The sequence below is a fragment of the Salmo salar genome, chromosome ssa09 (genome assembly GCF_905237065.1).
Source record: "Salmo salar chromosome ssa09, Ssal_v3.1, whole genome shotgun sequence".
Taxonomy (NCBI): Eukaryota; Metazoa; Chordata; class Actinopteri; order Salmoniformes; family Salmonidae; genus Salmo; species Salmo salar.
Window position 1 is genome coordinate 583,789 of NC_059450.1, and position 22,108 is coordinate 605,896.

A 22,108-nucleotide genomic window follows, 5' to 3' on the forward strand; every position below is an offset into this window, starting at 1 on the left:
AATTGGGTGGGGGGGGATTAAAGCGTTAAGGGAAATGGGATATAACATGGATCTGCTACTCTTCTCTCCCTCCCAGAAGGCTGTTCTATTGCGTTAGTTTAGAGTGTGGTGGGTGGGGGTAGATGCAGGGAGTACAGGCCAGGTTAGCAGGCCATGCCAAGCCAGAGTCGACCCATTATGGCAGGAGACTGAGGAGCAGCCGGGAGCAACCTGTGGATGTGGCGTAGTCCCCTTGCAGTTGTCCTGTCATGTGTATCTAAGTGATTATCAGGGAGGGCAGCGGGCCGCTTCGTCCAATCAGGACTATTATCCTCCCGGCCCCACGGATGATTAGAGTGATTGAGGAGGGAGAGCGGAGAGAGAAGAGCTCACTGTAAAAATGGGATTACGGGTACAAATGGGACTGTGGCTCGTATGTGTGTGTTCAGTGTGTGCGTCTGTGTGTGTGTGTGGACCCATTGTGACCAAGTCCTGCTAAAACACTCGCTAGCTTTAACCTCCAGGTTAAGGAGCATGTAATCAAAGCTGGGATTTGTGTCGTTCACGGTACCTGGAGTGAAAATATGTAGGCCTATTTTCCCATCCCCTTTATGGTTGTTGCTTATACAAGTTTGTTAATGGTTTCTGTATTCATTTTTTTTTCGAGAAGCAGTAGTAATGTCCCACTTCTGCCATCTTGGGTCTAGCTCAAAGTGATAACCATTAGCGAACTCCGTTGCCACTGACTGTGTGGAGTTATCCAAAAGAGTGGCTATGTTTGTCCCTATTATTGTCCTGGTACTTGGTTTGCCACTTTCTCCGCTGCTTTTGAAACACTCAGATGTCTGTGCAGTTCATGTCAGAGAAGTGAGTCCAACAATTACTCCACCAAAAATATGATAGATGCAAACGACTATGTTTATGGAAATGAAGACAAATCCTTTGGAAAGCTGAGCGATGATGTTGCTGCTCATCCGGACTTTAAATTTCAATTTACAGCAGAGTTCATCTAGCTACTACCTCAGTTTTCTCTGTGGAGGAGTTTCAGTGATATATACTGATCTAGCTTCATGAATAACACATTGCATGGATCTCTTGGCCTCAAATATTTCTAACTTCTCCTGTATCCAAGACAAGTTGTAGTCAGAGCTAGAGTGCCAGAGTCATACCATGATGACTGAAACAAAAGTTAACGGGCAATCGTATTCTGTATGATTGGAGCAGCACATAACCACACACAGACTGCCTGGCCCTTTCCAAGCACTGATGGAATGTCACATAAAAATAAAATATTTCAGCTCAAACACATGACCGCTAGCCTGCAATCCAACTTGGATTGCAGGCTCCATGAACACACAAACCAATTGTTTGCTTCTCCTTTCTCCGATGTTGTGTTCTCCTATTCGAATCCCACACCACACACATTTCCATATGTTAAACCCTGAGCATATGCTACTCCTCGAACATGGAAATGGCTTTAATTAAGGTGCATGATGGGAACACGTCATTGTCATCCTATGGGGGCATATTTTGGTGATGCACACCACAGAAAAGACTGACATAACAGGACGGCCATATTAGCAGAGTCATGTAGGGGGGGGGTAAAAGAGACTCATTCTCTAAAAACAGATAATAGAAAAGTAGGCCAGGGTACATCAGTCAGCTGGTACAAAGGAAGAAGAATACTTTCTTTTTCCCCTTTGATGTGCGATCCGATGGAATAGCCTTAACCTTTAGCTCGTTAGCTATTTTGGGCCTGTGCATTTAAATTAGTATAACTGATTGCTGTGTGCTTTTTTTCCCCCCACAGTGGAAAACATATTATGCAGTATGAGTAAAAATGTATCTATTCCCGGCTCGTAAAGTTTTCTTATGTTCCGTAATGGCCTCCCGATACACATTCTAAACATTAAATCCATTCATTTCTTACAGCACATTTCAAACACATTGCACCAAACCACTCTACATAATGGTAGGCTGCCTGTGCCAGAACCTCAATAAGAATAGGAGAAAATTGCAGTCCTTTCAGAGCTACTTGGAGGATTGCAAGTGTAGATCATTGAAGCTCTGTGATATTGATGGCTTCTGTTCTGCCTGTTCGGGGGGGGCAGTAATGGAAATGTCCCAGCTCAACGGTCTCCCATGCACAACTTTGTGAAGTCAAATAAGATAAAAAATAACCTTCTATCCCTTTTCAGATATTTATAATATCTTTGGTTTATTGCATAAATTGTGGGCCTCTCAAATATGCTGTGCTTTACATCTGTCGGGGAGATGCAGGTAATTGCACACAGGTCATTGCTGTGTGGAGTCGTTGGGTACTTTTTGGTTTCTTTCTGTCTCACATTTCAGTGTCAATGTTATATGTGAATCCGTAGCAGAGACAATTTTTCCTAACCATGTGACTTGACCCCCAAAATAAAATAGAAATGTAAACATTAATGAAGACACTAGCCAGCTTCACATTTGCTAGAAAAAAGTGATGCAGTATCTAACCAACTTAAACTAAGGGATTTGTTTTGCTCCACAGTTAGCCAAGCTAGATTACTTAGTTAGCTAGATGTTGTTTACAGTTAATGAGCCACCGCTCGCTAGCTACCATGTCTCCAGTTGTTTATACACTGAACAAAAATCTAAATGCAACATGTAAAGTGCTGGTCCCATGTTTCATGAGCTGAAATAAAAGATCCCAGAAATGTTCCATATGCGCAAAAAGCTTATCTCTCAAATGCTGTGCTCAAATTTGTTTACTTCCCTGTTAGTGAGCATTTTATCCTTTGTCAAGATAATCCATCCACCTGACAGGTGTGGCATATCAAGAAGCTGACTTTGGAAGTATGCTTGGGGTCATTGTCCATTTAGAAGACCCATTTGTGACCAAGCTTTAACTTTCTGACTGATGTCTTGATGTTGCTTCAATATACCCACATAATTTTCCGCCCTCATGATGCCATCTATTTTGTGAAGTGCACCAGTCCCTCCTGCAGCTAAGCACCCCCACAACATGATGCTGCCACCCCCGTGCTTCACGGTTGGGAAGCACGGGGGTGGCAGAACATCTCCTTCCTGAGCGGTATGACAGCTGCGTGGTCTCAAGGTGTTTATACTTGCGTACTATTGTTTGTACAGATGAACGTGGTACCTTCAGGTGTTTGGAAATTGCTCCCAAGGATGAATCAGACTTGTGGAGGTCTACAATTGTTTTCTGAGATCTTGGCTGATTTATTTTTGATTTTCCCATGTGATGTCAAGCAAAGAGGCATTGAGTTTGAAGGTAGGCCTTGAAATACATACACAGGTAAACCTCCAATTGACTCAAATGATGTCAATTAGCCTATCAGGAGCTTCTAAAGCCATGACATTTTCTGGAATTTTTCAATCTATTTAAAGGCACAGTCAACAGAGTTTGTAAACTTCTGACCCACTGGAATAGTGATACAGTGATTTATAAGTGAAATAATCTGTCTGTAAACAATTGCTGGAAAAATTACTTGTCATTCACAAAGCAGACTTGCCAAAACTATAGTGTTAACAAGAAATTTGTGGAGTGTTTGAAAAACGAGTTTTAATGACTCCAACCTAAGTGTATGTAAACTTCCGACTTCAACTGTAGTTCTGACCCACCTTTCACAAGGGTATATTTAGCAAGCACGTGCAATGCACCAAGTCTTTTGTAGTTGTTAAAGAAGCTGTGGTTTCAGTCTGTCACCATCTTAATTCAGAAGCACTTTCTGTATGAAGTCAAACGTGTTCTTTATGCATTTTAGGTGTTCCTTTTGGAGCGAGTACAGTAGTCCATATAAACACATAACAGCATCAGGCCAGCATAAAGTCCTCCACCACCTTCCCTTCAAGGACCATGTAGATTCTTCCTGGATGGAATGGAACAGCATGTACGACCCCGTCATCCTCAGTGATGAACGCTGGACTCTTCAGGACTGCAGGGTCTTGAGATGTTTCCTCCTGAGAAAGGAAAACAAAAACAGTCACCGAATTGAACAGTTGGTGATTATAAGGACTGTCACAACTGCCTAGACTGTTAAACCATGCTTGTTAACCCACTGTGCAAGGTTTGAACACTTCGATGTTGTCCTCTTGGAGTAAAGCTGGTAGACATTTGAGGACAGCTGTTCAGAAATATGAGGCAGACGCCTAGGCATATTGATGAAATTGGTTGAGGAGATGATTAAAGAGAAGAACAGAACGAGATTTGAATCCTTAGTTTTGAGAAATACCGTTTTGTGGCCTCTGCTTATTTTTTTAAGCGAGGTCATTCATTCTTCAATTAATAATTTAGCAATGTTTCATTGTAACAAACATGTGAACACAGATTGAATAGCTGTCTTCTAATATCTACCAGCTTTACTCCAAGAGGACGACTCTGAATTGTTCAAAACATGCATGTTTTAAATAAAAACCTTGCAGCGATTTGAACGAACATTCCAAAAATGTATATATGAAGGCTAACCTTCTCTGTCTGTTGTAACGGATATTGCTATAGCACAAGCAAGACGCAGTCTACACATTGCATTGGGGCAAAAACAATTAGCGTTTTGTGCGATGATTTAATCTTTATATTTATGCTGCTATATAGCCAGCAGTCTGCCTCCTGTTTAACCAATGTTTGCAATTATGAAAGCATAACATTACATTGCTATTGACTGCCTGTCTGTATGTCTTGTTTGATATGCTGCATAGGCTTCAAACAGCTTGCCTAAATTGAACATGAAATTGCTAGACTGCCTGATTGTGTCGTACTTATGTTTGTAATAGCCTATTGTTACAACAGACAGAGAGAACTAAGTTTGTTCAAACTGTTGTGTGTACAAGTGGCAGTGGAGTCACGGAGTCTGAAAGGAGCAGGTAGGCTACTGGAGCCTCGTGCAGAAATCTCTATCTTTAGCAATGTCTCTCTGGATATGGCTAGCAAGCGGTCTGTGTGTTGGTCTAACATGGAGTACATGAATTGCCGGAGTTTCTGGTTTTTGATAAAGTGATAATCTGCACACAACTGTAACATAAGAAACACACACACACAACACTGTAGTAAATACAATACCGATACTACACAGACAGACACTTAGGCTATGGACTTACAGCCAGGAGCCAATATGAACCGTCAGCGCACACATTTGTCAGCTAAATTCCACTTTTTTATTCTGTATCACTCAACTCTCATTTATAATTAGTATTGTTTATAATAAGAGCGATATAGATAGGTCTGTTTGTATTGTTGCTGTAGTCATTGAGGGATCAGAGGGAGGGATCAGAGGAACAGATAGGCCTAGAATGTGCACAAGAAAATGGATCAACATAGGCAATGTTTCATAATTACCTGGAGAAATCTGACTTGCAATTTGATAACAAAGCTGCTGAACTTTGTTTTTTATCATTTGACACAAATGGCAAATTAAGCTTTCCTCTATCCATTTCGAGATATCACATTTTCTGTTTTTGTTTAATATAAAAAAAAATACTGACTGAGTCTGGCTTTAATCGGTAATGGTTGAGAAGATTGCCTAATCAATGGCAGGAGAAATAGCAGTTTACACTTCCATAGCATGGTCGGGGCGACTCTGTGAATTGGAGATATGAAATTATTGTTTGTCTGCAAAAGAAGGAAAACATTTCAGGAACATTTTCAAGCTAAAGGCCCAATCCAGAGTCTGAGAGTCATTTTGAAGTATTACAATAACAGAAATTTCAATGGTTGCAAGATAGGTGCTTTTAGCAACGTGGGTGTGTTTACATACACTACCGTTGCTTTCAATTATATTGGAATGCACAAAAACAGTCCATGGGAAGCACAAAGTTAAATACAATTCCATTTCAACTTACTGTGGTTGCGGGCATCCTAGGGGCTGATGATGTGGACCTTTCAGATTCAGAGGGGTTGGGTTAAATGCAGAAGGCACATTTCAGTTGAATGCATTCAGTTGTTCAACTGACTAGGTATCCCCTTTCCTTTTCCCATTATGATGGGGGGATTTCAGCCAAAATATTATTAAACTGACTTTCCAAATGGGGGTCTGTTGTAGACCCACTTCCTCTCTGCTTACTTAATGTCAAAATAATTATTTCCCCATTCATTTCCCCCATAGGAATGGCTGTACGAACCAGAGGTGACTCATTGCCGTTTTTTTAGGACTACAAGCTAGCGAACTCTATAAGTTGTTGGAATAAACAACTTTATTCAAAAAGGGAACAAGGGTCTCAGTAGAGCTACTATTCAACATTTGAGGTGCAACTGTTAATTTTTGTTTGTGCATTGTTTAAAAACAATACACTTCAAATACAGAACATTCAAATACTGTAGCTAACTGTTTTGAGGAATTAGCTAGCTAACTCTGAGTGATTGAGGAACCACTTGTCAAAAACTGTGGAATTGTCCTTCAATGTTAATCATTTACCTCTGTTTTTTAGGCCAAACAAATCACAGTATCTAAAAATAGCTAGCTAGCTAGTCAGCTTAGCTTACATTTCTCAAAACATGCCTGGTGTAATGTTGCTTCATTGCAGCAAACTCTGTTAGAGAGAATATGGGTCAAGTTAGCTAGCTAGTATCCCTTTTAATGTTACGTTAACGTTACAAACATTAACTACCCACTGGGCACAGACATCAGTTCAACGTCTATTTTTTATTTACATTTGGTTGAGTTGTCAACTAACGTGAAGTCAACATGAAATCAACTAAGAATGGCACCATGATATTGGATTTAGGTTAAAAGTTGGGTGAAAAAAGTACATTCCCTTATGTTGATTACTTTTTGCAAATCAAATCAGTTTTCCACATTGATTCAACGTCATCACATAGAATTGTTTTGTTGAAATGATGTGGAAACAATGTTGATTCAACCAGTTTTTGCCCAGTGGGTAATTACCTGGTACCCAGCCTGCTAAAATGACTCTTAAACTTGTGGCAGGCAAGCAAGCTAGCTAGCTAACGAGCTAGTGATGCTAGCTACCCATCATAGCTACAACATCATGCTAGCTAACTTGCCATGCTAAGCTAGCTAGTTGTTGAAGCTGGCTGCATGGCCAGACGTGGTATATTGGCCATTAACCACAAACCCCCGAGGTGCCTTATTGCTATTATAAACTGGTTACCAACGTAATTAGAACAGTAAAAATACGTTTTTGTCATACCTGTAGTATATTGTCTCATATACCATGGCTTTCAGACAATCAGCATTCAGGGCTCGAACCACCCAGACTATGAAAAGTTGTATAAAACGAACAAATTATTGAAATAGTTCTGCATACAACTTCAGTTTTCCTCCAGACAAAGTTGTCAGAACCTTGTATCGGCCACCTGTTTGTTTTTGCATAGCCCGCCTACTAAACGATGCTGTGAATGTGAATGACTAGCCCGTGGTAGCACTGATGCAGCACAAAGGAGAAAGGGGCGGTAGGATCAAACAACAACGGTCATTGACCTATACGCCCATCTTCTCTCAGCGCAAAATGTTTAAATTAAAGGGTAGGCCTACATAAGAACCAAAAAATATTTAACTACATACATACATACATTAAAGTGTTATTTTATAGCTCAATGGTACATACACATTTATTTTTACATGTATTTATCACCCTTGTAGAGTTGATTTGTCCAAATATATATTTTGATATATCTTATTGGTTTTTCATGCCATTGCTTGCAGCACTCAAAGGTAACTAAGTACTTAAGTAGGCACATGTCCAATTTATCTGGGGACACTTTATAGGCCTACATGAAATGGACCGTGGAATCACAGTATGGGCAGTTCCTCAGTTACCTAGTTTAGATCAAATAAACCATACACATGAATGATTGAAGGGTACAGTGTACTCGAAGGGTACCATCCGGGTCAGATGCCAAGAAATATCACCGGAGAAACAGGGCAGGAGTGACACTGACAGCACAGCAGAGGCGTAGGCAGAAATTGACTGGGTCAACATTTTCCAGCAAAAATACATAAATACCCAGCCATCAGTGGTGCATGGAGAAGTGGGTATATCCAAAATGGCCTGCCTGGTGAATAAAAGGCATCCTGTGTGAAAAAGTATATGAGAAACCGATTTAGGCTACTCTGAATGGCCCACAATCATGGCAATGTGAAATACATTCACCATGATATCAATAATTAAATAATAGGCCTAGCCCTTATGGCTGTATGTTAGGCGAAGGAGCCAGATAAACACGGCGGTAAGAAAAGGAACATATTTCTGTGGCGGTGCGTTACATAAAAAACAGGATACTCAAGGAGGTTCTACACTTCACAGGAGCTGAATGCTTGGATTCTAGTCACTGCTGATTAATCTCTGTATTGTGCGTTTTGCTAAAGGAGATTTATGGGTTACAAAAAAAGGCCTAGGCTACATTCAATTCCTTACACCATGGTTTCCACATATTTATACCCTAATATTACTATTCTTGTATAACTTTTCTAGGCTGTAGTCTTTGCCACATGATTTCTGTGAGGCTACTTCATTTATAGCCTGTCCCTAAAGCTCTTCTATTGAGAAGCAAAATAAAGAGACTAGGCTAAACTGTAGAACTCATGAGACATGGGAATAAATGCACAATTCTCGTTGTGAATGCGAATATCAGAAGTCAGAGAACAGAGTGGAGTGCGGAGCTGTCCGGTGCTGAAATCTTTGATCCGACTTTCGCAGACTCAGCCAGTGATTAATTACCTACCCATGTGGTGCTGAATAGTATAGGCCTACAGTATGCTATGGTTTCACACTAACACTTTTCAAACCCATATTGCCAAATATTTCACGTGATTTGTTTTTGTGTAGGCTACTTGCATGATTTCGCTATTGTACTACATAATTGATATGGCAATTACACTACACTACTTTGATATGCATCATTGAGGATTAAGAAGTGAGAATACGCAATGCCCACTGAAAGAAAATGGGTGGCGTATACCTGTGTATAACCTCCATGCCACACTGCCCATCATATTTAAGTTGAAATGTGTGCAATCACATTGCATTATTTAACAAATCAAATCATCAAATCAAATTTTATTGGTCACATACACATATTTAGCAGTTGCCATTCCAGGCGGTGATACAGCCCGACAGGATGCTCTCAATTGTGCATCTGTAAAAGTGTTGCGCCTTCTTCACCACACTGTCTGTGTGGGTGGACCATTTCAGATCGTCACTGACGTGTACGCCGTGGAACTTTAAGCTTTCCACCTTCTCTACTGCGGTCCCGTCAATGTGGTTAGGGGTGTGCTCCCCCTGCTTTTTCCTCATGTCCACGATCAGCTCCTTCTTTTTGTTGACGTTAAGGGAGAGGTTATTTTCCTGGCACCACTCCGCCAGGGCCACTCACCTCCTCCCAGTAGGCTGTCTCGTCATTGTTGGTAATCAGGCCTACTATGTTTGAGTTGGAGGTGTGTGTGGCCACGCAGTCATGGGGGAACAGGGAGTACAGGAGGGGGCTGAGCACACACCCTTGTGGGGCCCCTGTGTTGAGGATCAGTGAAGTGGAGTGGTTGTTTCCTACCCTCACCACCTGGGGGCGGCCCGTCAGGAAGTCCAGGACCCAGTTGCACAGGGCGGGGTTCAGACCCAGGGCCCCGAACTTGGAGGGTACTATGGTGTTGAAGGCTGAGCTATAGTCAATGAACAGCATTCTTACATAGGTTTGTATTCCTCTTGTCCAGGTGGGATAGAGCAGTGTGCAGTGCAATGGCGATTGCATCGTCTGTGGATCTATTGGGGCGGTAAGAAAATTGAAGTGGGTCTAGGGTGTAAGGTAGAGGTGATATGATCCTTAACTAGCCTCTCAAAGCACTTCATGATGACAGAAGTGAGTGCTATGGGGCGATTAGTCATTTAGTTCAGTTACCTTTGCTTTCTTGGGTACAGGAACAATGGTGTACATCTTGAAGTAAGTGGGGACAACAGACTGGGATAGGGAGAGAGGTGACTATGTCCGTAAACACTCCAGCCAGCTGGTCTGCACATGCTCTGAGGACACGGCTAGCGATGCCGTCTGGGCCGGCAGCCTTGCGAGGGTTAACACGCTTAAATGTCTTACGTCGGCAACGGCGAACGGGCCGGGAGCGGGCCGCATTGATGGCACTGTGTTATCCTCAATGCGGGCGAAGGTGTTTTTAACTTGTCTGGGATCAAGATATCGGTGTCCACGACACGGCTGGTTTTCCCTTTGTAATCCGTGATTGTCTTTCCACCACTATGTTCTCTTTAGCACATAGCATAACAATGCCCAGAACCGCTTTCACATGATCATGATTCTTCTCTACAAATGAATAGTCCATGTACTCGCGGTTAAGTTGATTTAAAACATTTCCCCAGCTTTGATTGCGATGGCTTGCACTGGAACCTTCAAATTTGTCCAGTGCAAAGGAGTGTGGTTTGCTAGCCTGGTGCTTAAAGTATGTCTCGTGAAGAAGCTTCCAATCCTTTTATCTATCTCTAACAAATGAGCCTTCCATAGTGGCCTCAGGCAAATGTGTACACATTTTACAGAAAACAGCGTCCCTTGTCAAACTGTATTCCAGCCAACAAAACTGTCCATACCACTTCTATGAGAAACACAGCGATTTTCCATTGATCACTGTAGTGGGGAACACTCACATTTTTGGTTGTGTGGGTGGTTCATCAACTGCAGACAAACCCGCAGGTGTACTTGTGAGTGACAGATTGGGCTCGGCCGATGGAGGTAGTGGAGCAAGTGTTGTCTTCATCCTCCATCTGTGGCTTTTTGAAAAAGCACATGAGTGAACTTTGTTTTGACCTTAACTTGTGACTAGCTAGCGCTAGTTTGCATCAGCAATGATTTGCAGTGGGTCAAAACAATTTGATAAATGTTTTTTATTGTCACATGCAGTGAAATGTGTTGTTTCACAAGGTCAACCATAGTAGTGTAGCACCCCGGGAGCAAATTAGGGTTACGTGCCTTGCTCAAGGGCACATCGACAGATTTCTCACCTTGTCGGCTCTGGTATTCGAACCAGCGCCCTTTCGGGGGGAGGGAATCAAATTAATTGATTTCATTTTTTATAAAAAAAATATATTTTAAGCCATCCTAATTGGGTGGGCCAGTGTTCAATCTGGCAGGACCTCTGCCTGGCCTGACCCTGCCCTGGCCTAGCATCTGTAGCACAGCCAGCTGAGACACACTGACTGAGAAGGGGAGGGCAGGAGAGGAGATTTGGGTGAGAGGCTGAGACTGAATTAGACTTATTAGACCCCTTTCGACTACACAGGGCTGATCAGGGCCATCCATCTTCCTCATTATTCATGCAATTGCATTTCCCCTAAAATTAAATTAATGTTGATGCTCCCAGACGTTTCCACTTCACAATAGCAGCACTTACAGTTGACCAGGGCAGCTCTAGCAGGGCAGACATTTTACGAACTGACTTGTTGGAAAGGTGACATCCTATGACGGTGCCACGTTGAAAGTCACTGAGCTCTTCAGTAAGGCCATTCTACTGCCCATGTTTTCCTTTGGAGATTGCATGGCTGTGTGCAAAATGTTATACACCTGTCAGCAACGGGTGTATCTAATTTGAAGGGGTGTCCTCATACTTTTGTATACAGTACCAGTCAAAAGTTTGGACACACCTACTCATTCAAGGGTTTTTCTTTATTTGTACTATTTTCTACTATGTAGAACAATAGTGAAGACATCAAAACTATGAAATAACACATATGGAATCATGTAGTAACCGAAAAAGTGTTAAACAAATCAAAATATATTTTACATTTGAGATTCTTCAAAGTAGCCACCCTTTGCCTTGATGACAGCTTTGCACACTCTTGGCATTCTCTCAACCAGCTTCACGAGGAATGCTTGAAGGAGTTCCCACATATGCTGAGCACTTGTTGGCTGCTTTTTCTTTACTCTGCGGTCCAACTCATCCCAAACCATCTCAATTGAGTTGAGGTTGGGTGATTGCCTGGCAGACCATGCACAAGCTCCTCCTCCATGCTTCACCATGAGGAACCTCTCACGTGGAGATCATCCGTTCACCTACTCTGCGTATCACAAAGACACGGCAGTTGGAACCAAAAATTTCAAATTTGTACTCATCAGACCAAAGGACAGATTTCCACTGGTCTAATGTCCATTGCTCATGTTTCTTGGCCCAAGCAAGTTTCCTCTTCTTATTGGTGTCCTTTTAGTAGTGGTTTCTCTGCAGCAAATCGACCATGAAGGCCTGATTCCTTCAGTGTCCTCTGAACAGTTGATGTTGAGATGTGTCTGTCACTTGAACTCTGCGAAGCATCTATTATGGCTGCAATTTCTGAGGCTGGAAACTCTAATGAACTTATCCTCTGAAGCAGAGAGAACTCTTTCCTGTGGCGGTCCTCATGAGAGCCAATTTCATCATAGCGCTTTATTTATTTTTGCTACTGCACTTTGAAGAAACGTTCAAAGGTCTCAATTTTCCGCATTGACTGACCTTCATATCTTAAAGTAATGATGGACTGTCGTTTCACTTTGCTTATTTGTGACCCGATTCAGGAAACTAGGCGTATGTCGCAAGTCACGACTTCACAGAAGAGCCGTTTGAACGTAAAAAATATTTTTGGGGCAGAAATTCCTTCTTGAACATGTGAACTTTCATGTGCCTTAATAACAAACTTCTATTCCATCTGTAAATATGAATAAAGTTGTTAACCTCTATGGGCTAGGTGGGACGCTAGCGTGCCACCCGTGGTGCACTCCATCAACAGCAGGTGCATTTCAAGAGCGGCAAATTTGAATCCAAATAAATGTCAAAATTCAAATTTTTCAAACATACAACTATTTTACACCCTTTGAAAGATAAACATCTCCTTAATCTAACCACGTTTTACGATTTCAAAAAGGTTTTACGGCGAAAGCATAAATTTAGAGTATGTTAGGACAGTACATTTACAAGAGTTGTATGTAATGTTTTGTCAATTCAAAGACAGGGTCACCAAAACCATAAAACCAGCTAAAATGATGCACTAACCTTTTACAATCTCCATCAGATGACACTCCTAGGACATTATGTTAGACAATGCATGCATTTTTAGTTCTATCAAGTTCATATTTATATCCAAAAACAGCGTTTTACTATGGCATTGATGTTGAGGAAATCGTTTCCCTCCAATAACCGGCAGTCAAGTCAGCGTCACAAATTAAATAATTAAAATTAGAAAACATTGGTAAAATATTATATTGTCATTTAAAGAATTATAGATTTACATCTCTTGAACGCAATCAACTTGCCAGATTTAAAAATAACCTTACTGGGAAATCACACTTTGCAATAATCTGAGCACTGCGCCCAGAAAAATACGCGTTGCGATACAGACTAGACGTCATGTTGGGGAGATCTAAAATCGAAAATACTATGTAAATAATCCATTACCTTTGATTCTCTTCATCAGATGTCACTTCCAGGTATCACAGGTCCATAACGAATGTAGTTTTGTTCAAAAAAGCTCATCATTTATGTCCAAAAATCTCCGTCTTGTTAGCACATGATCTAAGCCAGCCGGACTTCTCGTCATGAACGAGGGGAAAAAAATATATTTACGTTCGTTCAAACATGTCAAACGTTGTATAGCATAAATCATTAGGGCCTTTCTTAACCAGAACATGAATAATATTCAAGGTGGACGAATGCATACTCTTTTATAACGTATTGGAACGAGGGTACCCAACATGAACTCGCGCGCCAGGTGTCTAATGGGACATCATCGTTCCATGGCTCTTGTTCGGTCAGATCTCCCTCCAGAAGACTCAAAACACTTTGTAAAGGCTGGTGACATCTAGTGGAAGCAATAGGAAGTGCCAAAATATTCCTCAGCCCCTGTGTTTTTCAATGGGATAGGTTTAAAGGCAATACAACACATCAGGTATCCACTTCCTGTCAGAAAATGTCTCAGGGTTTTGCCTGCCAAATGAGTTCTGTTATACTCACAGACACCATTCAAACAGTTTTAGAAAATTGAGGGTGTTTTCTATCCATATATAATAAGTATATGCATATTCTAGTTACTGGGTAGGATTAGTAACCAGATTAGATCGGGTATGTTTTTTTATCCAGCCGTGTCAATACTGCCCCCTAGCCCTAACAGGTTAAATTACGAGCCTAGTTGGTTTAGCCAAAGAAAAAGACAGGAACTTTTTCGCTAGCCATGATTGGCTGAGATAATGAGTGGGCTGGACATGCCGAGAGATTAGTTTGATTGGTCTGCGGTGTAGCATCGTGTGTTGATAAATGAGCTGCTCATTATGCGTAGATAATCCTTTCTACAGTTCTACAGCAGTTTTTTTGAAAGATTAAACGTTAGCAATGGAGAACTGCAAATATGTTGCTATTGCTCTCAATAATATTGGTGCCCTGAATTTATCAGGCGCTATTGTCAAAGGTCAGTGGGAAAAAGTTGTGATGGACTACTTTCTGGAGGACGGTCGTGCCATGTTTGTATTTGTATTTATTATGGATCCCCATTAGCTGCTGCTTTGGCACTCTTCCTGGGGTCCAGCAAAGTTAAGGCAGTTTATACAATTTTAAAAACATTACAATACATTCACAGATTTCACAACACGCCGTGTGCCCTCAGGCCCCTACTCCACCACTACCACATATCTACAGTACTAAATCCATGTCTATGTATTGTGTGTGTGTGTGTGTGTGTGTCTGTGCCAGAGGTGTGGACTCGAGTCACATGACTTGGACTCGAGTCACAAATATGATGACTTATAACTCGACTTTGACTTCAACACCAATGACTCGTGACTTAACTTGGACTTGAACCTTTTAACTCGAACTGACTTGATACCCTCGCCAAGCCCAAATATAAAACATTATGCTATTAAAAAAAGTGTGCAGAGCATAAACTCTTCATTTAACGGATTACAGTTTGAATCGGACAGCAGCCAATCAAATTGTGCCAGCTGAGAAAAAGTTGCACGTGGCAGTGCAGAGGAACGTCGGCAGGTGAATTCAGATGGAGCCCTTGGAAAGATGATACCCAAAATTATTATTTTCGGATATAAAGACTACGCTGTATCAAGAAAAAGCGGATTGCAACTTGCAAAACATTCGGGAAGAAAATGACAGACGGAGGCGCAACTTCGAACCTTGTTCGACATTTGAAGCTGCGCAAAGAACGGTAAGTCGTGGCTAATATAGCCGACAGCTATATCATTCATAACTTTGCAAGTGTAGCATGTTGGCTAACGTAACGTTAAATCAATGAGCCTTCACACAGTCAGTCAGTCCGGGGACGTGATTATTGCACCCAAGATTGAGCTACAACTGGCTAAGCAGTTGGTAGCCTAAATCCTGCCTGACGTTACTGCTGTTCCTAAAGCCATTGATATATGTTAGCCTACTGTAACCACACACACTGTGTGTGTGTTTGTGTGTTAAGGTTGGGTGATTGTGTACAAGCCTACATCGCCGATTGCGCCCCATAGCGATCCTCGATAGTTGATCGCTATTGGGGGAGGTCTTTCTTATGGCTACCCATGTATTTCCTGGAAATATAAAGTTTATTTGGAAAGTAATAAATATATTTTTAAAAGCATTCGTGATTTGCGGAAATGTAATATACTAACTATTACTCTTGTTAAAAATATGAAATGGTATTACATTTGGTGAAGAGCACATTATGACTTGTTTATGACTCGAAACTCAAAGTTTAGGACTTGAGACTTGACTTCAGACTTGACTCGGACTTGCCTGTCTTGACTTGGGACTTGAGTGCTAAGACTTGAGACTTACTTGTGACACAATGACTTGCTCCCACCTCTGGTCTGTGCCAATGTTTGTGTTGCTTCACAGTCCCCGCTGTTCCATAAGGTGTTTTTTTTAATCTGTTTTTTTTAAATCTAATTTTACAGCTTGCGTCAGTTACTTGATGTGGAATAGAGTTCCATCAATATGTTTTGACCATGACAGTTAACAATCTAGGGTTACTCCAAGCAGTTTAGTCATCTCAACTTGCTCAATTTCCACATTATTTATTACAAGATTTAGCTGAGGTTTAGTGAGTGTTTTGTTCCAAATACAATGCTTTTAGTTTTAGAAATATTTAGGGCTCTTATTCCTTGCCACCCACTCTGAAACTAACTGCAGCTCTTTGAGTGTTGCAGTCATTTCAGTCGCTGTAGTAGCTGATGTGTATAGTGTTGAGTCATCCGCATACATAGACACTCTGGCTTTACTCAAAGTCCCCAGCTACCCTGGGGAATTCCTGATTCTACCTGGATTATATTTGAGAGGCTTCCATTAAAGAACACCCTCTGTGCTCTGTTAGACAAGTAACTCTTTATCCACATTATAGCAGGGGATGTAAAGCCATAACACACATGTTTTTCAGGCAGCAGACTATGATCAATAATGTCAAAAGCTGCACTGAAGTCTAACAAGACAGCCCCCCCCAATAATTTGATCATACATTTTTCTCAGCCAACCATCAGTCATTTGTGTAAGTGCTGTGCTTGTTGACTGTCCTTCCCTATAAGCATGCTAATCAAACACAATTGTATCTGGTCAAACACAATTTTTGCAGAAGTTAACTAAGGGTTGGTAACAGGCTGATTGGTCAGCTATTTGAGCCAGTAAAGGGGGCTCTACTATTCTTGGGTAGCGGAATGACTTTAGCTTCCCTCCAGGTCTGAGGGCACACGCTCTCTAGTAGGCTTAAATTGAAGATGTGGCAAATAGGAGTGGCAATATCGTATGCTATTATACATGTTGACTCTCTCTGACTGAAAATGAATCAGACAATGAGGAGATTCCTAATTTAGGTAAAAACCTTTTCATTGAAGAAGACATTGTAGAGTCTTGCAAGATACAGTATATGAACTTGAAGCTGCACTGGCACTGTAGCTGGCAGTTTGTACCTTGTATTGTTTATTTTATGAACTCAAGAATGATCTGCTCGTAATGGTGTTTCAATGGACTCAATAAAATGCTAAACAAAAATACAATTGTAAAAAAAAAATGTAATTCACATTCAAAAATGAAGTGAAAATAACTCAAGAGATGTTAAGTTAAGCTATAAATTATACATTTTAAGGACATTTGCCATAATATTCAGTATTTTTTTAAACGTTAGTTGCACTAAATTCTGGCCTCCCAAGTGGCGCAGTGGTCTAAGGCACGGCATTACAGTGCTTGAGGCGTCATTACAGACCCGGGTTCGATCCCAGGCTGTGTCACAACCGGCCGTGACTGAGAGTTCCATAGGGCGGCGCAAAAGTTGTCCGGGTTAGAGGAGGGTTTGGTCGGGGGGGCTTTACTTGGCTCATCACGCTCTTGTGGTGGACCAGGCGCCTGCAAGCTGTCGTCAGTTGAATGGTGTTTCCTCCAACACATTGGTGCGGCTGGTTTACGGTTATGCGGGCGGTTTGGTGGGTCATGTTTTGCAGGACGCATGACTCAACCTTCGCCTCTCCTGAGCTCATTGGGCAGTTGCAGAAAATACATTTCAGCTCCAATTTACTCATGAGGCATACAACACAGCGTAGGCATAGCCTATAGGCCTAGTGTTTTTATTTTGTATCTATACCAAGAAGGAGAGTGATGGAGTGCTGCATCAGATGACCTGGCCTCCGCAATCACCCAACCTCAACCCAATTGAAATGGTTTGGGATAAGTTGGACCGCAGAGTGAAGGAAAAGCAGCCAACAAGTGCTCAGAATATGTGGGAACTCATTCAAGACTGTTGGAAAAGCATTCCTCATGAAGCTGGTTGAGCGAATGCCAAGAGTGTGTAAAGCTGTCATATTGTTCTACAATGTAGAAAATAGTCAAAATAAAGAAAAACCCTTGAATGAGTTGGTGTGTCCAAACTTTTGACTGGTACTGTATATTTTTTTATGAATTAATTTGGGTTCACAGTGTGGATCGAACCGAGGTCCCGGTACTGAACAGTTCGGTACAAATACGTGTACTGTTACACCCCTATTGAACATGCTCCTGAAGTTAAGATCTTTGATCTTTTCTTTCTCCACAGCACCTCCTACAGTCCGAATAATCCACTCTGGCCACGCATGCAACATCGAGGAGGAGCGTTACACCGAGCGCGTCTACACCATCCGGGAGGGAGAGACCCTGGAGCTAGCATGTCTGGTCTCAGGCCACCCTCGACCTCAGGTGAGATCATCACTGCACTATCCCCAGACCCAATTTACTTATGTACTGCGTTGTCTGTGCCATCAAATTAGAAAGACTATAACGGACATTACCATTCAAGTCGACATTCTATGATGGGTGGAACTGTGGCCATATTGAGTGTATCAGTCAAATTGCTGTGGTCTGAGCATAGAATTAGAATTACTAGAACATACACTAATTTAAATGAACGTTCTGTGATGAGTGGACAGGCGGCCATATTGAGTGTACCCACAACTGTACCAGTCAGGTTGCCATGGTCTAGCATTTCTATTTCTACTGCTCCTGTAAAGCCTCCACTTTTTAGACTTCCACTTAACTGCCTTTCTGTACCCACCTTTCCTTTGCCGGAGCGGCGGGGCTCAGTTAAGCACTCTGGCGGTACGCTGTTCTGTCGAAGTCTTTATACGTGCAAATGAGTTCAATCACACCGAGTGAAGAGGAGCTCCCCATTGGGGGAAATGGCCATAGGGGAAATCATCAGATGTGCTCTACTGCAGTACCAGCCCCTCAGGGAATCAAACATTTACACTAAAAACAAGAGAGAACTGGAAAAGACGTGGGGGGAGAGTCTTAGTGATTCCGTGTGATAATCTTTTATTACTCTACATATTTGAGTGAGTGAATGGGAAAGGCATACATTAATTTGACACAATGGATGGTAGAGTTGGGGGATGTATTACTGGGGGATGCAATGTTTTATTGTGGGATTTTAATTAGAATTTTATTAGCTGATGCCATAACATCAGCTAATCTTCCTGGGGTCCAATACAGAATTTAAAAGATAGACACCAATGACGCCGGAGGGGATGGCTACCGTTTTACGGGCTCCTAACTGTGCTATTTTGTGTGTATTTTTGCATTGTTTGTAACTTATTGTGTTACTTTTTATATATTTTTTTACTTTAGCTTATTCAGTAAATACTTTCTTAACTCTTTTTCTTGAACTGCATTGTTGATTAAGGGCTTGTAAGTAAGCATTTCACAGTAAGGTCTACACCTGTTGTATTCGGCGCATTTGACAAATACAATTTGATTTGATTACAAATAATTACATTTACGTTATGACATTACAAACATTTAGCAAGTAGATATTACAGACAATTAAAATACCTGACAGGTAATGCATTTAACATTCAGTGGGATTAGTATCTGTCCAGTCATATGGTCGATCACATTAGATGTTCTTTTATTGTTTTCTTGAAGGTGGGTTTATTTTTTGCCTGAGAAATGTGATTTTGGTTAAAACCAATCACATCAAAGTTTTGTTGCATACATAGATTTGCAGATGTTATAGCAGGTGCAGCCAAATACTTGTGTTTCTAGCTCCAACAGTACAGTAATACCTAGCAATAATTCCATTACGTGATGGCTCTATAGATTTGAGGAGATGTGTCCTTGGTCTGGGGGTTATCAGATGTCCTAAACTAGCCTGTCTGTTTTGGTGATTATGTTCATTGCTAATATACATGAATTGGTCAGACAAATACAGTGGTTTCTAGAAAAATATGGATACTAATTTGTGTTCAACAGGAAGCCATGAGAGATGCTGGTGCATTCTGTTGACATCCATACCGATGGAGTAATGAAGAGCTAATCTGGCATCCCTGTTTTGAGCAAGTTTTTGCTGCAGATGACCATAAGATTGGACACTAGACAGTACTCTAGGTGTGATTGAACCAAAGCTTGGATCAACTGATTCAGAGTGCTGGATGTTACATACTCAGACCATTTTCATGTTATAGCAATGCCCATACCCATTTTAATTACAATGTTATCTACAGTGGGGGGGGAAAGTATTTGATCCCCTGCTGATTTTGTATGTTTGCCCACTGATAAAGAAATGATCAGTCTATAATTTTAATGGTAGGTTTATTTGAACAGTGAGAGACAGAATAACAACAAAAATATCCAGAAAAACGCATGTCAAAAATGTTATAAATTGATTTGCATTTTAATGAGGGAAATAAGTATTTGACCCCCTCTCAATCAGAAAGATTTCTGGCTCCCAGGTGTCTTTTATACAGGTAACGAGCTGAGATTAGGAGCACACTCATTAAGGAGTGCTCCTAACCGCAGCTTGTTACCTGTAAAAAAGACACATGTCCACAGAAGCAATCAATCAATCAGATTCCAAACTCTCCACCATGGCCAAGACCAAAGAGATCTCCAAGGATGTCAGGGACAAGATTGTAGACCTACACAAGGCTGGAATGGGCTACAAGACCATCGCCAAGCAGCTTGGTGAGAAGGTGACAACATTTGGTGTGATTATTCGCAAATGGAAGAAACACAAAAGATCCGTCAATATCCCTCGGCCTGGGGCTCCATGCAAGATTTCACCTCGTGGGGTTTCAATGATCATGAGAACGGTGAGGAATCAGCCCAGAACTACACGGGAGGATCTTGTCAATGATCTCAAGGCAGCTGGGACCATTGTCACCAAGAAAACAATTGGTAACACACTACGCCGTGAAGGACTGAAATCCTGCAGCGCCGGAAGGTCCCCCTGCTCAAGAATACATATACATGCCCGTCTGAAGTTTGCCAATGAACATCTGAATGATTCAGAGGACAACTGGGTGAAAGTGTTGTGGTCAGATGAGACCAAAATGGAGCTCTTTGGCATCAACTCAACTCGCCGTGTTTGGAGGAGGAGGAATGCTGCCTATGACCCCAAGAACACCATCTCCACCGTCAAACATGGAGGTGGAAACATTATGCTTTGCGGGGTGTTTTTCTGCTAAGGGGGCAGGACAACTTCACCGCATCATTTGACAGGGCCATGTACTGTCAAATCTTGGGTGAGAACCTCGTTCCCTCAGCCAGGGCATTGAAAATGGGTCGTGGATGGGTATTCCAGCATGACAATGACCCAAAACACACGGCCAAGGCAACAAAGGAGTAACTCAAGAAGAAGCATATTAAGGTCCTGGAGTGGCCTAGCCGGTCTCCAGACCTTAATCCCATAGAAAATCTGTGGAGGGAGCTGAAGGTTCTAGTTGCCAAACGTCAGCCTCGAAACCTTAATGACTTGGAGAAGATCTGCAAAGAGGAGTGGGACAAAATCCCTCCTGAGATGTGTGCAAACCTGGTGGCCAACTACAAGAAACATCTGACCTCTGTGATTGCCAACAAGGGTTTTGCCACCAAGTACTAAGTCATGTTTTGCAGAGGGGTCAAATACTTATTTCCCTCATTAAAATGGAAATCATTTTATAACATTTTTGACATGCGTTTTTCTGGATTCTTTTGTTGTTATTCTGTCTCTCACTGTTCATATAAACCTACCATTCAAATTATAGACTGATAATTTCTTTGTAAGTGGGCAAACGTACAAAATCAGCAGGGGATCAAATACTTTTTCCCCCTACTGTATATGTTCAGACGAGTATAGCGTTGTGTTCAAAGTGATGCGAAGTTGTTTGGTCTTTTTAACTTGTTCCACAGGAAACCCATCCATCGGCAAGTTTAGTTGAAGGTCACCAGCAAGCATATACAGTGGGGTCCGAAACTATTGACGCCCTTGATAAAGATGACCAAAAATAACTGGATAAAATATATATTTCAAATACTGAGCTACATTGTATGCTCCAAAAAATTGGGAAATAATTTTATACCAATACAGAAGAGATTTTGTTTATCAAGTAATATTTTTTTCTCTCAAAAAGGTAGGGGTCAAAATGATTGACCCCCCCTGTTTTCAATACCTATCAATACTTTACCTTGCGAGGATAAGGGCACTGAGCCTTTTTTCTAAAATGTTTTAGGTAACGAATAAAGAGTTTTCTGCCACGTCCGCCCCCCTGGAAACTTCTTTCTCAAATCTAAGCATCCAAATCACGTTCTGCTCATGTGTTCTTTTACACACACATTCACATTTCTCTCTTTCAAATATAATGTGTATTTGTCACATGCATTGTGAACAACAGGTGTAGACTAACAGTGAAATGCTTACTTACAGGTCCTTTTTCAACAATGCAGTTAAA

General features: G+C 41.5%; 1 protein-coding gene across 1 annotated transcript in view; it reads left to right on the forward strand.

The window, feature by feature from the left end:
• Window positions 1-22,108, forward strand: part of LOC106610629 (MAM domain-containing glycosylphosphatidylinositol anchor protein 2) — a 231,850-nt gene that overhangs the window by 63,778 nt on the left and 145,964 nt on the right. The window contains exon 2 of the mRNA XM_045723335.1: window positions 17,962-18,101. Coding sequence (XP_045579291.1) covers window positions 17,962-18,101 — 140 coding nt within the window. The remainder of the gene's footprint in view (window positions 1-17,961; window positions 18,102-22,108) is intronic.